The 16,731-nt window shown below is 43.2% G+C and overlaps 1 protein-coding gene across 1 annotated transcript; it reads right to left on the bottom strand.

The window, feature by feature from the left end:
• Positions 1-13,528: 13,528 nt before the first annotated feature.
• On the bottom strand, positions 13,529-16,439 carry cntf (ciliary neurotrophic factor). Its single transcript, XM_068751033.1, has 3 exons — positions 16,320-16,439; positions 14,375-14,686; positions 13,529-14,269 (listed from the first exon to the last, which is right to left on the bottom strand). The coding sequence occupies exons 1-3, from the start codon at positions 16,437-16,439 to the stop codon at positions 14,111-14,113; spliced, it is 591 nt and encodes a 196-aa protein (XP_068607134.1). The 3' UTR covers positions 13,529-14,110.
• Between the last annotated feature and the right edge of the window lie 292 nt (positions 16,440-16,731).

Below are 16,731 nucleotides of genomic sequence, written 5' to 3'. Positions count from 1 at the left end.
AGACCGACATGATATTAGGAACGTGGTCTTGATGATATGGATGATTGAGATATTTACACAGAAGTGACACAATAGTCTTTCCATGTCATTGTAGGGTTCTTTTTCTCAGTCGGACCTATTTCTCATTAAACCATTTAGTCACCTGCATTCTGTTGAAAACATGTTGTTAGATCAACCAGATTACGGAGCTAGATCAACCAGATTACACGGAGCTCGATCAACCGGATTACATGGCGATAGATCAACCAGATTACACGGAGATAGATCAACCAGTTGCACGGAGCTCGATCAACCAGATTACGGAGCTAGATCAACCAGATTACACGGAGCTCGATCAACCGGATTACATGGCGATAGATCAACCAGATTACATGGCTAAAATGAAAATCAACAATCATTGCTGAGTCCTAAGAAGCAGGATTCAGAAATCAAAGATGTCCTTGAATGCCGAGCTAATAGATGCAATTATTTATTTTCTGAACATAAGAAGTAGATCCAAAGAAGCGGTCTTCACGCGGCCGCCCAAAACGGTTCAACCATTTATTAACAATTTGACACTCACCTCTCTCTGTTGTACAAATGTCCGTCCAATGTGAGCCGCTTATTCTCTGCTGCTTCCTTCCGACCACCTGAGAGTGCAGTCAGTATAAAAGGATTATATAGCAGTATGCACACGCACACACACGCACACACACAGGTCATCACTCCATCTCCTGGAGCACATACACAGGTGTGCACCATAGCACATGTGTCGGTAAGCATGCGTGCACACACACACACACACACACAAAAAGTAGGTCACACTCACTTGCACGCACGCCACCCTCATACCAATCAGACAGCAACAAACAAATGGAAACACACACACCAACACACGCGCACGCACACACACACACACCTGGGCTGAAGCTGTGTTCAGGCATGCTCTCCTCCTCAGTGTGTGAAACAAAGACTTTGACGGGTGTCCCCTTCCTTTTCCTCCCACAGCCGCGCCTAGAATGAACACACACACACACACACGCAATTATCATTCAATCAATCGGCCTACTAACCAATCAATCAGGACAGAGAATGATCAATGAGCTGATAGACAACCAATGGATTGATATAAACAGTGCCATTAAAGTAAATAGAGAAACTCGACAAAGAATGAAACTGACTTTTAGTGCAGCCCAAGCGAAGAAATCCCAGCGAGAAGAATTTAACATCTTTTCATAACACACAGCAGCCTCAGAAGCTCGAGACAGCTCAGGGCAAGAGAATAACTGAATGTTCTTAAAATACATTTTTAAATTTTTAATTCAGAGTGTAGAAATGCTCCAGGTAATTAATTAGTTTCTGCTCCTGCATTTAAATCTATTCACTTTTATTTCACCAAGATGCCAACTATGCATTTGTGAATGCCGTTTCGTGGGACCACCAGATGACCACTATATTTAAAGACCAAAACAAACAGTCAGCTTTCATTTCAGTGCCAAAGAAACTGAGTTGTGTTGCCTGCACCAGAATGAGCATAGCGTCACCAAAAGAGGAAATACAAACAGTGCAAACGTAAAAAAGCCACACACAAACTTTAGCAACCAAAAGTGAACTTTGAATTTTAATTAAAAATGCAAATGTTTCTGTATCCGAATCCTTGATATTTATAGTGACACATCTTTCTCTAAAATATTTCTGTATATATATATTTTTTTTCAAATATTAAATATTCTAAATGATTCCTTGACTCTCAAAATATAAGGAATAGAAAAATGAACTTATCACCCTAAAAAACTGTTCTAGAAGTTAGGGAATGTATGAATCAAGTAAAAGTTCTGGGCTAAATAAGCTCAGATCTCAATGCGGATTCTGTCAGTCTCTTTTTCACTCACATGACATTGGAGGTTCTTAAAACTAGGCCATAGCAAGATTGCGCTTTTGATTTTAAGGTGTTCATTATTCCTTGTTTGTGCGTGTATGCGTGTGTTTGAGAGGAAACAAGAGAGAAGAAGCAAATATAGTGGGATGAAAGAAGAGAACAGGGATGGGGACATTAGGAAAAGGGACAAGATAGGGAGATACTCTCATTCAGAAGAGACATCACCCATACCCACTGTCTTTGTATTGATCCACTCCACTCCCATCTGGACTCATGATTCTGTGTGTGTGTGTGTGTGTGTGTGTGTGTGTGTGTGTGTGTGTCCATATCTGTGGAGGCTACAATTGTTGCTCACATGAGTGCAAATTGTTTTCAACTTTGCAGAGAAGCTTTCTTCTGCAACAAAATCACACATCTTGGTAAACTTAGTCATCTTGAATATAAAATTAAGTGCGAAAGATGATCTATTTTGGTGCCGTCAACACAAACAGATCTCACAGTTTGCTTAAAAATCTCGGAACATTTCACTTCACTATGGAACCAGTGGCAGATTGGGTTTAATATAATTGTTCCTTTGGATTTAAATATTCTCTCTGGACTACCGTGTCAACTTACACAACAAAGCGCTTGCAAACCTCACACCACGGAAAGGCTAATACACCGATAACCTGTGTGGAACCCAAAACCCCAACAACACGGACTCACTACGTCAACGCAGTGTAGCGTTTTGGCGATAGTTACATTTCTATAAAAGGTAAAATTACATAGAAAACTATCCAGACAGTTATGTCCTAAAATTATTTTGTAACCTTGGAAACAGGACCCCCCCCCCCCCCCCCCCCCCGCACCGATTCTGTATCAATATTGCAACGTGTACATGTGAACGATTAACCCAACGGGTCACGTTGCAACTTTTTTTTATACCACTTGGTAAAATAAATTCTGCCCTCGTGGTTCCGAGTTTCAATAAATGGTTGATTAGATAATTCTATCTGATGCAGCGTAAGGATGTTTTCTAACACAAATGTTCTTCGATACGCCGCTTGCTGCGAGCGAGAGACATGCAGGATCTGGCCTTGGTTTTGTAAAGCCTTTAGCTCACAATAAAATAAAACCCTCTCTGGAGTCTGGGTCAGGAGGAGGAATAATCTGTCGTTTCCCCGTCTGAGCTTCTCCAGAATTGTTTGGTTTAAGCGGTGCTCAGATTCCGTGGCAGAAATCTGAATGGACTTTTTTGAGTTTTTCCTTCTTGTCGACCGTGAACTGGATTGGAGCTGAATTGTTTCACGGGACATACATCTACTTGGTATTTATTTTTTCGTTAGCAGGATGACGCCATCCTGTTTTTTTTTTTTTAAACCGAGCAATGGTTTTGTGTATGATAATATGTACTGGCTTGTGGTTCCTCATGGGAATATTGATTTCTAGGTGTGAAGACTATAGGATGCAACAATGACTGCATCACAATAGCATGACTTCTACCTGAGGAGTAATATTAATATTAATCACTTATTATCACTAAAACCATCCCGGAGAAAGAAAAAAAAAATAATCAGTTGCATGCACAATGGAGAGACAAACCATTAATGTGTAATGATTATTATCTTTATTAATTCTCTGCTCGAGTACGTGTGATGTGTACAGATAAAACAAATACCATTTAAGGAGAACGCTGCAACGCTGGACCTGCACGATTATTTTGTCAGCGCAATGAAGAGCTTTTGCAGATCCTTTCGGATTTGATCAACAAGCAGAATTTGTCTCGCGTATTATAGTTTTTTTTTTGTTTTTTTTTTTATTGGGACCGATTCCAACCAAAAAGCAATGAATGAAAATGCTAAATTACTGTCGTTAAAAATAATAATATCAATGAAGAGGGAGTGGATTCAACAGTTGTTCGTGCTCACTAACAGGCATGGCCAACGGTCCCGAGGTCCGCTTCATCCCAACGGGTCACAAGCTTCTCCCAGAAACACGGTTCTCCTCTGAGTTGAGATTTTGCTGGATTATTTTGGGTCTTCTCCGTGTGTGTGTGTGTGTGTTCGGTTCTGGTTCAGTGAGTTCCCGTCTCACCTCCACCTCTTCAGTGAGCTGACCCCTCAATCTCTCCCTCCTTCGGTCTCACCCTCTCGATCGATTCTCTCATTCTTCTCTCCCTTCTTCCCTCCAACTAAAACAAACACACACATACACTCACACACACACACACACACACACCCCTCCCGCCAACCTACATACATGAATAAATACACAAACAAGTCCATACTCAAGACCCACACACCAGTGTGAGCACACAAACACACACACACAGCTTGTGAAGTCTAAATGTGCACACACAAACACACACCCTCCCCCTATCTGGCCCACATGCATGCACAAACACACACAGTTAGGCACAGGCACGCAAACAGGCTCTCTCTCTCTCGCTCACACACACACACGCACACACACCCCTCCCTTTCAGGCTTACAGGCACGCAAACACAGACACACACTTCTGCTCTCTCTCTCTCTCTCTCACACACACACACAGTGCACACAAATATCCTCTCTCTCCAGCTCACACACACACACACCCCTCCCCTGTCTCTAAAGCTCACATGCTCACGTGTACGCGCATGTGCATGCAACACACACACACACACACACACACAGGAAAGCTCACTCATGCGCACACACACGTTCATTCTCTCTCTCCAGTTTCTCTCACATAACCAAACCCACAGTCTCATGTTCCATCTCTTAAACACGCACACACACACACACATGCACACACAAAAGCATGCAATCTGCACATTACAGATTCTCAGACTTATTCCCTGCACACACACACACACACACACTCACGTTCCTACAAACACATTATTCTTTCTCAGCCACGCACAAGCAAATATTCTATTGGTGTTGGTGGATGCACACACACACACACACACACACACACACACACACACACACACATCAGGCAACTGTTTCTTCTACATAAGTTTGGATTACACACAAGCAGATCTCTCTCTCTCTCTCTCTCTCTCTCTCTCTCACACACACACACACATAGAATCCTCAATAATAAAACAGATACCTTCTCACCACCCACACAGTGTGCACACACAAACACACTTTTCTTTAAGCAAGGACACACTCACACACACACACTGTCCTTTCCTCTTTCATAAACAAAGTAGATGCATAAACACTCTCCTTCCCTCTGTATGACACACACAAACACACTGCCCTTGTCAGAGGAGACACACACACACACACAAACCGTGTGTCTGTCTACCCCTTTACACACACCCCTCCCTCTCCCTCACTGACTGCAGAACAAACACTCACTCCACACACACACAAACACAGCGAGAGAGAGAGAGACAGGCAGGCAGACACTCACACACACACACACACACACACACACACCTCCTTCCAGAACAAATACACAAAAATGGAAAAGACACAAAGTAATGCACACTGCATATGCATTAGCTGAGAATCCGTCTTTTTCATTTTCCAAGACTCACACACTTACCCCTCCCCAACGTTTCCACGCACACACACACACACACACACATTCAGTGCAACACACTCCCTCGCTCTTAAACACATACACACACACTGTACTCACTCTGCAACACACACTCATCGTCATCTGCTGCTCTCTCTTCTTGATTTGCACACACACACACACACACAAAACTACACTATAATTGTAAATAATTATAAAAATGTTTTGTAGTAATCCATATATTGTGATATCAATAGTCGTCTACCCCGAGGGAAGCAGCATGTTTAAGTGAAGCAGCATTTCTATTGGCTGAAACCTGCAGCTTTCATATGAGAACCTGGAGGCGGGATTTGTTGTTGTGTTGTGTTTTCTGCTGCTTTTCATGTCTGAAGGAACTTTTTGGTCTTTTTCTGCAGATGCATTGCTCGGTTTTTAGACTCAATATTCTGAGCGTGTCTTTAATGGAGGCCGATTCTCTGATTCTCCACCTTTTCTTTTCTTCTCGAACCCGAACCACCACCGAGCCTGAACGCGTGGAGGGCGAGGCTGTCGGCGTCTCCATTTTTATTTTACCGTTCGCCCATTCTTCAATGGAGCCGAATTAACTTTGTGCTGCGGTGATATCCGAGCACACGCACGTACGCACGTACGCACGCACCGTCTATCCTCAGACTCATGTGAGTCTCTGATTGGCTGTTACAGAGTGTCAGCCCGCTCATCTTTTAGAAAGCTGCTAACCTTTGTAGACGACACACACACGCCATCAATGTCCGCAACAATCATGCGCTTCATTATGATCGTCTTTTAACACACAAACACACCTTCCGTCCGTCAATCAATCGCATCAATCGCTCTCTCTGGTGCTCTCCCTCCCTCACACACACACACACACACACACACACACACACACACACACACACACACACACATTCCCTCCCCCACTCTAACACACACATATGCGCAAACACGCTATCCCCTCCCCTTCCCTAACACACTTCCCCTCTATCTGTCTCACTCTCTCGCTCACACACACCCACACAAACACACACTCTCTCTCACACACACACACACACTTACTTCATTCAGTCTCAGTCCTTTCTCTTGCCATCTCTCTCTCTTTTGCCACACAGTGAACACACCTTTATTCACTACACACACACACACACACACACACACACACACACACACGAATACACAATAGCAGGCATGCAAACTTGCACACGCACACACACACAAGAACACATTTAAAAACACATTTTCCCTTCTCTCAAACACACACTGTATTCACAACACACACACACACACACACACGCACACACACACACACACTTACTCATTCTGTCAACCACACAAGAACACACACTCACTCTCCAACACACACACACACAGTCCTCTTTTCTTTGTCACACACTCCTTACACACTCTGTTCCCCCTCCCTTTCCCATCTCTTGTTCTAACACACACACACACACACACACACACACAGACACACACAGTGTTTGTATCTGTCACGCACACACTCTCACCCCCTCCCATCGCTTACAGAGAGACACACACCCAGACACACACACACTCCCTCCCTCCTCTGCTCCAGCACACCCACACACACACACACATTGCAGAAGCACACACACACACACCACCCTTACACACACACACACACAATACTCCCCCCTTCCTCTCTCTCTCACTAACTCTCTCACACACACACACACAAACATGCTCCTTTCTCTCTCACGCTCTCCCACTCCCAGTGTGTGTGTGTGTGTGCGTGTGTCTCTCTCTCTCTCTCTTTCCCACAACCGCACACACATATGCGCGCGCATTACACACAGGCACGAGCGCGCACTTACAGAGACAGGGAGAAACACACGCACACACACACACACACACAGAGACTCTGACAGAATATTATTTCCAGAATCTTTATGACTCCGTTGATTGACGGGTTGCGTCCTAAAAACTTTAAGATGTTTATAAACTTTAAGATTCACCAGATTCAAGAGATGAACTCACTGTCGCGCACAAACAAAAGCACGTGCGCGCACACATGCACGCGAACTCGCGTACGTGCACGCACGCACGCACACACCTCTTTGCAACTGCTTTATAAAAGGTAGAATTAAGGTAAAGAAAAACTGACGCATAAAATAAATTAGATACTTTGACGTGATTTATTTAAACGGCGCATGCGCCCGCTTTAACATAAGAAAAGTAATTCATGTTTACAACTTTAGTTGCATCAAAAACACCCTCTGATGTGTTCTACACGCGCGCATCGCACACACCCACTCGCGTGGAGGAAAACACTGGAGTGACATAGTTTTTTCAGTATTGCGTGGTTAATCGACTCCCTCACCCCCGCAGTGGCGCTGCCGGTTTGGTGCCTTCTCCGTCGGTGTCCAGGCTGTGCGTCTCCCGGTAGTCGAAGGGCGATCGGAGGGTCTCCGCCATGTTCGCGCCCGCGTCCGCTGATCTGCTGCCGCCGCGCCGCGCCGCGCCGAGCCGCTCCGTTCAGTCTCTCCACCAGGCGTTCAGCTGGCTCAAACCAAGGTTATTCCAGCCGCTCCCATTACGACGCAGCGGAGGGGGGGGGGGGGGGGAACGGCAAGCGAAGTAATAGCGAATAATCTGCGCTGTTGCGTCTTTTCCATCAAGCCGCAGCTGAACGTAGATTTTATTTTTAAATATCACGTAAATATTGTAGGCGGTAAATATGAAGTTACGAGTCACTTTTAATCAATAATTCGATGTTTCCTCCCCCCCCCCCCCCCACCTCCTGAGGAATGGAAGCGTTCACAGAGCAGATGAAAAAGTAGACCGTTCGTAGTTATTAGTTATCCATCCCAGGGAGCTAATCATGAAAATGTGGTTTCATCAAGGGGGAAAAAATCATTATCTTCCATGCGGAGAAGCATAACAGTATTCTGGGAAAAGGGATTTCTATTTGCACACTGACGGAATATGGGAACACCTCGTTTTCAACAACAGGTTGACGCGACCCCCTCCTGTGCACAAAGTACATTTGTGACTTCTGTTATTTCTTTTTACTGCGACATAAAACTTTAGTTGACTGAGACAATAAAAAACGCCAAAATCTAAAGATTTTGACCTTTATGTTAGGTATAGTAAAAAAAAAAAAAAAAGGCCAGCTAGTATTGCACGGATCTCCTATTATGATGCGTTAAATAACAAATAACTTTTATAAATCAAAAGTGCTTTCAAAGCGAAATGGTATTGCTGTAGATAAAAAATAATTCTGCCTTAATTAAAACAGCACATTTTTATATAGTCGGTTAATATATAAGATGAATTGGTGAGAGAGTTGCCATGGGTAACATGTAAATATATGTGCAATGAAAAGTCAATGTGGCAAATACATTTTCCAACCACGTGCATTGAAGTCTAATAAGGTATGATTTTAATATCAATACTGCGCTTTTATTTATTGATCAACGCAAACCTTGGTACCACTAAATTTGCCATTCCCAAGCAGTGCCACCTAGCGGTCTGTGGAGGCACTCATACAATGAACACGTTAAATAAAATGTATTTATTAATTAAATTATTTTTTATAGTATTCTTGTATTTATATGTTCTCATGCATTCTAGAATCACTGCACTTAGAAAGCTACAAAACATGAGATAAGGAATTATAACTCTAAATACATTCATAATGGCAGCCAGGGATGCTGAACTAAGAGGAAGCCGTGCAGACTATTATGAAATCCCATCTCAGCCCAGGACTTTTGCTCCTCATTAGCATTTATTTTGGTGCTTTTTCTCTTATTGATTTTGTAAGGTAGGCTTTAGAAATTCTTAACAATCATAAGTGCATCTCATCCTATCATAAGTAGCTTCTTATCCTTGAAGCTACTATCAAAACAAAAGTCTTGTAATTGGCCCTATCTTAGAAAGGAAAAAGTGTTCTTAGAAAACTTCAATCAAGACAAAGATCCAGATCACCCCAAAACTCCAATGGATTGTTTCTTGGGCCAGAAAACTCATTCCACACAGTTGGATTCTTTTTTCTTTTCTTTTTTCATGTTTTTGTTGATAATTCATGAATGTCTGATGATAAACACCTTTCTAAATCCTACTAGCAGGTTCCCAATGACATGGAATTAGTGGTATTAGTTAATTTGGCAAGAGGTGGATCTCAACAAAAATATTTCTATTTCTATTTCTTTCTACTGTATTTGACATAAAACAATAAACAGGAAGTCAGAAGTGATTCCTGGTTGACATAATGCAAGAGAAAGATGTGAAGTAAAACCTTTGGGGATCTGGAAGCTGCTACAGAGTTTGGTCGAGTTAAAATTCTGCTCGCTTTGTGTGTGCGCACGATCAAGAACACTTCATCACCCGCACTAATGCCCTAAATATGTGTGTGTATTAATATACACAGAAACACACACGCACTTTCACACACAGCTACACAATCTTTACAGTCGACAAACATTCACATGAATGTGCAACCAGTGCACAGTGACAGCAACACACCCTGACACAGTCGTCACAATCTATACACAGATCGCACACACGCACACACACATACAGATAAACCCGCAGACACACACAATCACACGCACAAACACACACACACGCACACACATACAGATAAACCCGCAGACACACACAATCACACACACACACAATCACACACACAATCACACACACACGCACACACATACAGATAAACCCGCAGACACACACAATCACACACACAAACACACACACACACACACATGCACACACACACACAGTATTAATTTCCCTTTCATTCAGCACAGACACATATTGTGGTGCTGTAACACACGCACACACACACACACACACACACACACCATTTGCAGAGTTTGCTCCTCGCTCTCTCCACACACACACACACACACACCCCTCCCCCTCCATCTCTGTCAGATACACACACACACGCACACACAGCCGCACAAACACACAAGTACACACACATTCCCTCCTACGCAGGCGCACTTACACACATGCACACACACACACATTCCCTCTTTCTCTCTCACACACACACAGGCTCTCATGTACACCCCTCCCCCACTCGTCCTCACACACGCACACGCACACTAACCCACTCTCACACACACACACGTCCTCTCTTTATTTCTCTCTCTCATCCTTGCTCACTCATTCACTCACTCACAAACACACATGTACAAATACACGCATGCTTACGCAAACATTCACACCACACACACACACACACACACACACGCACGCACTTTCTATCTCCTGCTTGCTATTTCTCCCCTCCCTCTTCCTTTCTGTCTGTCTCTCTCTCACACACACACACACACACACACACCTACACACGCACACACACTTTCTGTCTCCTGCTTGCTCTTTCTCCCCTCCCTCTCCCTTTCTGACTGTCTCTCCCTCTCTTTCACACAGACACACACACACACACACACACGCACGCACGCACGCACGCACACACAAATTCTGTCTCCTGCTTGCTCTTTCTCCCCTCCCTCTCCCTTTCTGACTGTCTCTCCCTCTCTTTCACACACACACGCACACACACCTAAACAGACTTTCTTTCCTGCCCTCTCTCCCCTTCTCTTTTTTCATCTCTCTGTTTCTCTCAGACACACATACACCCACATGCACACGAATGCGCATAAGCACACACAGAGACACACGTACACAGTGATACACACACCCATTTTCTTCTTTTTCTTCTTTCTCTATGTGCACACACACATTTTCTCTCTGGCTCAAAGTACTCTCTCTCTCTATCTCTCTCTCAGGCAGGCAGGTATATATATATATATTCATTTATGTATATATACTGCGGGCGGCAGTGGCTCAGTTGGTTGGGCCTTCGGTTGGGAACCGGAGAGTTCAAATCCCAGCCCAGACGAAATATGGAGTGTGTGCTGGTGGCTGGAGAGGGGTCAGTCTACCCTCAGAGCTGCTGAGGTGCCCTTGAGCAAGGCATCGCCCCCAAACTGCTCCAGGTGCACTGATCATGGCGGTGCCTTCACCCTATGCCCTCTCCGCATGCTATGGGGCCCCTATGTGTGTGTGATTGTACTCGGGTGTACACACCTGACCAATGTTCACAAATGCACACACAAATGTGTGTCTGTGTCTCATGGTGGGTCAAATGCAGAGAAGAAGTTCACCTCTGGGGATCAATAAAAAAAAAAAAACAGTAACATGCAAACTCACTCTTAAACCCAAACCTGGAACAACACAGTTTTTCTCACACCAAAATATCATCCAGTTTCAAAGTCACACAATTACAGAAGAAGCACATTAAAGCCAGCACCAATTTATTTCTCTGAAAAGACCAAGTAATTTCTCACACCATATTACTGTTATTCATATTCACGATGATGTCCATGATCAAAAATATACGTAGGCGGGTTTTTGATGAATATGCGTGTATTTAAAACGACATTTTTTTTCCTGCAGATGTTGGAACAAAAAAGGTATTGTAATGCAATTATGATTATAATGTTTTAATTTCTGACAATATAACCAGGTTTATAATTTCAGAAAATGTTTTTGTCTGATTAATTTTCAATTGAAAATAAACTCACTAGAATAATCTGTGTTTTCACATCTATAACTTCAAATATTTTTTCTCAGAATTATTCTTTTTTTTTTACATTTGGTCCATGTTTGTATTAAATATTTTGTGTTAAATAAATAGTTCCTTTTGGACATGTAAGCAATCATCTGCTTGAGGTCTGTGAACTACATTCTGAAAAAGTGTTACAAGTGGTCACTTTGTGGTGTAGCATTGAAGACACAAAGTGTCAGGGAAATAATCAATCAATTGCACCCCCCCCCCCCCAAAAAAAACCCCCCCAAAACAAACAAACAGAGGAACAGAGGCTTATAATGTGGAATCAGGCTCAGACTGGCAAGAGTAATACTGCATCAAAGATATGCAGCCTTAGAACAATGCAGTGGCCCCCAGTGGCCCCAGCACTGGTGCAATGTCAACCAACAGTGTAACAACTGCTCACCTTTAAGATGGCAGAAGCAATCACTAAAACTCCATGAAAACTTTAAGGTAGAAGTATTTTTTTTACCGTAAGAAAGTATCCGCCATAATCCTGCCACATATTACTGATATGTGATGCTCTGATATCTGCATCACTTTTAACTCACTTATTGATCCATACTGTTCTTGTAGCAGCTGTACATTTTCATCACTGTCTGATTTTTGATTCGTAATCTGGCCAAACTTGTCTAGTTTTATAAATCAATAATGCAAATCCACTGAGTCAAAAGAGAGGAAAGCCGACATGATAATGAGCCGTGTCGGCCTCATCTGGCAGATAGCTCATCATCAGTGTGGGTGAAATAGATAACACAGATAGTACAATCTCAAGCCTGACTCAGATGAGCTAATACTAATCAGCATGTAAAAACTGCTTAACCACGTTACAAATGCTGCACTCCAAAGGATCAGTTATGCTGGATGCATTTGTGCTATATGACATATATTTATTGCACAATGCACGGAGTAAAGAACTTTAAACATACCTTGAATGACCATTCAAGTTGTCTTCCAGTTACGTTTCATTTTAATTCACTCTCTGGATAAGCATTTTCTTTTGATATCCCCTTTCCACATTGTACTCCGTGTTAACTTAAAGCGTCATGCATCTTTAAACACAATCTGCCTGCTAATCTAAGTGGTAGCACAGTCCAGTCTGGAGTGACAGATTCATTAAGTGATCAATTGAGACAGTGAATTGATAATGGATCACCTGATGGACACAAATATGTATTTAACTTGATAGGCCGAATTAAAATGGCATGTGCTAAAAGATTGAAGGTTATTTCTCTGTAACTCTTGCTAGGAATATTAGCATGGCCTTCATTTAAACTAAATAATCTCAGCAAAAATTCCGCTTTCTAGCATTTCAATCAAATTCAGCAAATTAATTAAACGATATCCAGGGGTATTTTCTTTCTTCACACAAGCTTTCAGATTTTTTGTTTGTTGTCATATTTCATCCTCATAAAGTGCCCTAAAAATAAAAGACTGTAAAAAGTACTAAAAACTTTAAGAATTCAGGATAATTGAACAGATTACCAAAAAAAAGAAATTGAAAGAAAAGAACACATATATGTAATACCACCAAAGAAACACAAGAGGGTACTATTATACACCTTCTATTTACAAACTGAAAGTCCCCAGACAGTAATGTGGAATGATTAATAGCTACAGTATTAAAGGCAACACATATCACACCTACAGTCTGGTGATTGCATGAATTCAAATGGCCTAATCTTTATAAAAACGTTCCCCTCGCTGACTATTTCCTGGGACTGCTGCAGTGGATCTCGGCAGTATATCTTCAGTAAAAACGTCCGCTGTGCGGAATGAGTGCCTTTATGGTGGAACAAGAATCCGACGTTAGCAGATGAAAAGAGAAGCAAAATCTTCATTTGCATTTTGTTTTGGCATTCATCATGGCAGGTGCATGTGTGAGAAAGAAAGAAAGAAAGAAAGAAAGAACTATTGGATTCCATCTTCCAATATATAAAATAAATATAAAGTTGTATCAATATTTTCTCGCTCTCAGCTGTGTGAACGGGGCATGGGATTTTTTCAATCTTTCTTTTTCTCTCCACACGAATCAGTTTGTCACTTTACACTGATTCGTCTTCCTATCCCTTTACCCGCCTCTTTCCACCTCTCCTTGCCCACTTTCCTCTCCTATTTTCAAGCGTGCACACACACACACACTCCTCTCATCTCTGAGTGACTCGCGTGCTCCTTGCTTGATCGTTGGCTATGATGGAAGGCAGTTCTCTCAAGGCGGTGATGGCTGTCTTGGTCCAGTATTCGATCTCTTGTAGGACCCGGTATACCCAAAGCTTCAGCTCAAACAGAGTGGTTGGGCCATTTAGCTGCCAATAAGAATGGGAGAGATCAGGAAGCTCCGCCTTAATTTCAATCCAACACTATTAACCATCATTTAAAAAAAAACAAAAAACAATGACATCACCACCTACCTCCAATCCCTGCACACTGGGATTTGGGATTGTGGCACCACAAACCGCTTTGAGGAGTTCTCCAGTGCTGATTAGGACGAGTGACAGTCTGTCCTTCACCTTCTTCCTCTGGGTCTCATACTCTGCTTTCGTCCCAGTGCCTAGCTCCTCTTCCTCTCTGGAGATAACTCTCTCCAGTAAGACGTGGCACTGGAGCAGAGCAGAGTGGAGACACCACAGCTTGTCTTTGGGGTCCGTTCGGGAGGATGGAGGAGGGATGGACACCAGACGACCGTCAGCCACCAAACTATCGGTAAAACGCTCCCTCTTTCTCTTGAAGAGGAAAAGAGAAAAGCCGAGTGGGTGGAAATTGTGACATTTAAGAACAAATGTGGACTGGGAGCAGACAGTGAAGATAAGTTCTAAACTCAAGGATGCCTCAACAATATGATCTGGATTTTGGCACAATATTAAAGTTCATCCTTTGCGATTCAACATGGTTTTATACTTGTGTGATTCTCAGACACTCGACGAAAAAAGATGTTCCGCTGGAGTGCGCTTTATAATCAGCCCAGTTCACAGTCACAGTCATAAAGGGATCCGATGTGCACTGTCATGTAAACTCTCTTCTGGATCTGATCCAGAATGAGGTCAGGAAAACATATTACATTTTAACATTGAAAACTCCATTCATGGATTCAAAAATAATTTAAAAACAACACACATCAACTCTAGCTCACTTTTACTTTTCATGGTTGGTGTATGAAGATACCAAGAACAATTCAAAACCTTGTGATGATGATGATCCAGATCACCATGTGGACGGTGTAAATCCAATTTTGAGGGGAATGAGCTGCTCGGCAGAAGTTTGCTCTCTCCAAGTGCTTTTCTAGTTCTTATATTATATCGACAAGTCACCTCTCAGGCATGTTGTAGCAGGCATCAAGAGAGGGTTGTAAAATCTCAGAGCCCGACTTGTGACATTTTTCCAAGGCGTTAATATTGAAGCCTAAATGCAAGTTAGCAGGAGTGTGTCTGAGTGGCTCGATGCGACCTGCAAGCTCAGGAGGGGAGAGTCATTTTCACCAGTCAGTCTGCAGTGGATACGTGAGCAGGACATTCCCCAATGTGGCCAGATTCAATATTACATTCATTTTGAATTCTAACTTGAGATAAGAAGATCTGAGCTCATGTAAGAAGCATCAAACGGCCCACATGGAGAAGAAGAAACTTTCTGAAAAAAACAAAAAAACATTTCAGCAGAACAGGCTACGACAAATCCAATCACTTAATGGCGCGCTCACTGGAATGCAGGACGCGATCTAATAATAATTAAGTCCAAAGTCAGTAATTAGTGTGCATGTGAAAACTGATAAGACAGCTGAAACAGAGACGAGGGAGGGATAGTGAAAGAAAGTGTCAAGAGCTAAAGGCCAAACCGGCACTGGCACGCAACCTCCCGTTCCTTCGACTTGACAAAAGAAAGATGTGGCGGCGAACTGGCAGGCGATCAAAACGTTTTAATAACCGCTAGCTCACACACTCAGACAAAAAAAGGTTGCATGCATGTGGAAAACAGACGATGTCTTCATGCGCAGGCACTGATACGTTTGTGCCAGAAAAACACCCACTTCATTCCAGAGTTCACCCCCACCACTTTGAATTCTTCCCCCATCCTTTCCTGGGAATTTATTTTTATTTTTCCCACACACACACACACACACACACATTCACTTCCCCCTCTTATCATTACTTTGCACGCATCCCTTTCATCTGCCTTTATTATTCTTATCTGTCACACACACACACACACTTGCATGCTTTGGTCACATGACCACATGTACAGATACCACATATATACCCACACAAAAAAAATCATTTTAATTTTTTTTTATAACTATTTATCACTCTTCCTCAATATATATTGCCACACTTCAGCTGACAGGCAGTAAAACCAGATACTCACATAAAGATCCAGCAGGATGCAGCTTTCGTACTGCAGCTGTTCCGCCACCGCCGCGGCCCGGGACACGGCGGCCCGGTTCGGACCCGGCGCGGGCACGCCTCGCGTGCGCGTGGTTGCCATTAGACCTCCAGCTGGCTCTGAACGGCAGCGCTGGTTCTAATACACTCCAACAGGTCCTGCCTCACTTCGCCCCGTCTCGCGTTTCATGTTTCGGTAACAAGTCCCTTTAGTCTGATCAGCGTCACGGTGTTCGTTACCGACTCCCCGCCTCCGCCCCCCCACCCCCCCCGGTGGGAGTCCGGTGTGCCAGGCAGCAGGAATTTAACGGAAAGAGCGTGGTGGGTGGAAAGTTACGGAGAGGAGGAGGAGGGAGAGCCGTCACTTATTCATGAGACGCTTATCTGATTTACGG

This window comes from Brachionichthys hirsutus, chromosome 17, assembly GCF_040956055.1.
Source record: "Brachionichthys hirsutus isolate HB-005 chromosome 17, CSIRO-AGI_Bhir_v1, whole genome shotgun sequence".
In the NCBI taxonomy this organism is placed as follows: Eukaryota; Metazoa; Chordata; class Actinopteri; order Lophiiformes; family Brachionichthyidae; genus Brachionichthys; species Brachionichthys hirsutus.
The sequence above is the reverse complement of the archived record's forward strand: the minus strand, read 5'-3'. Positions and strand labels throughout refer to the sequence as shown.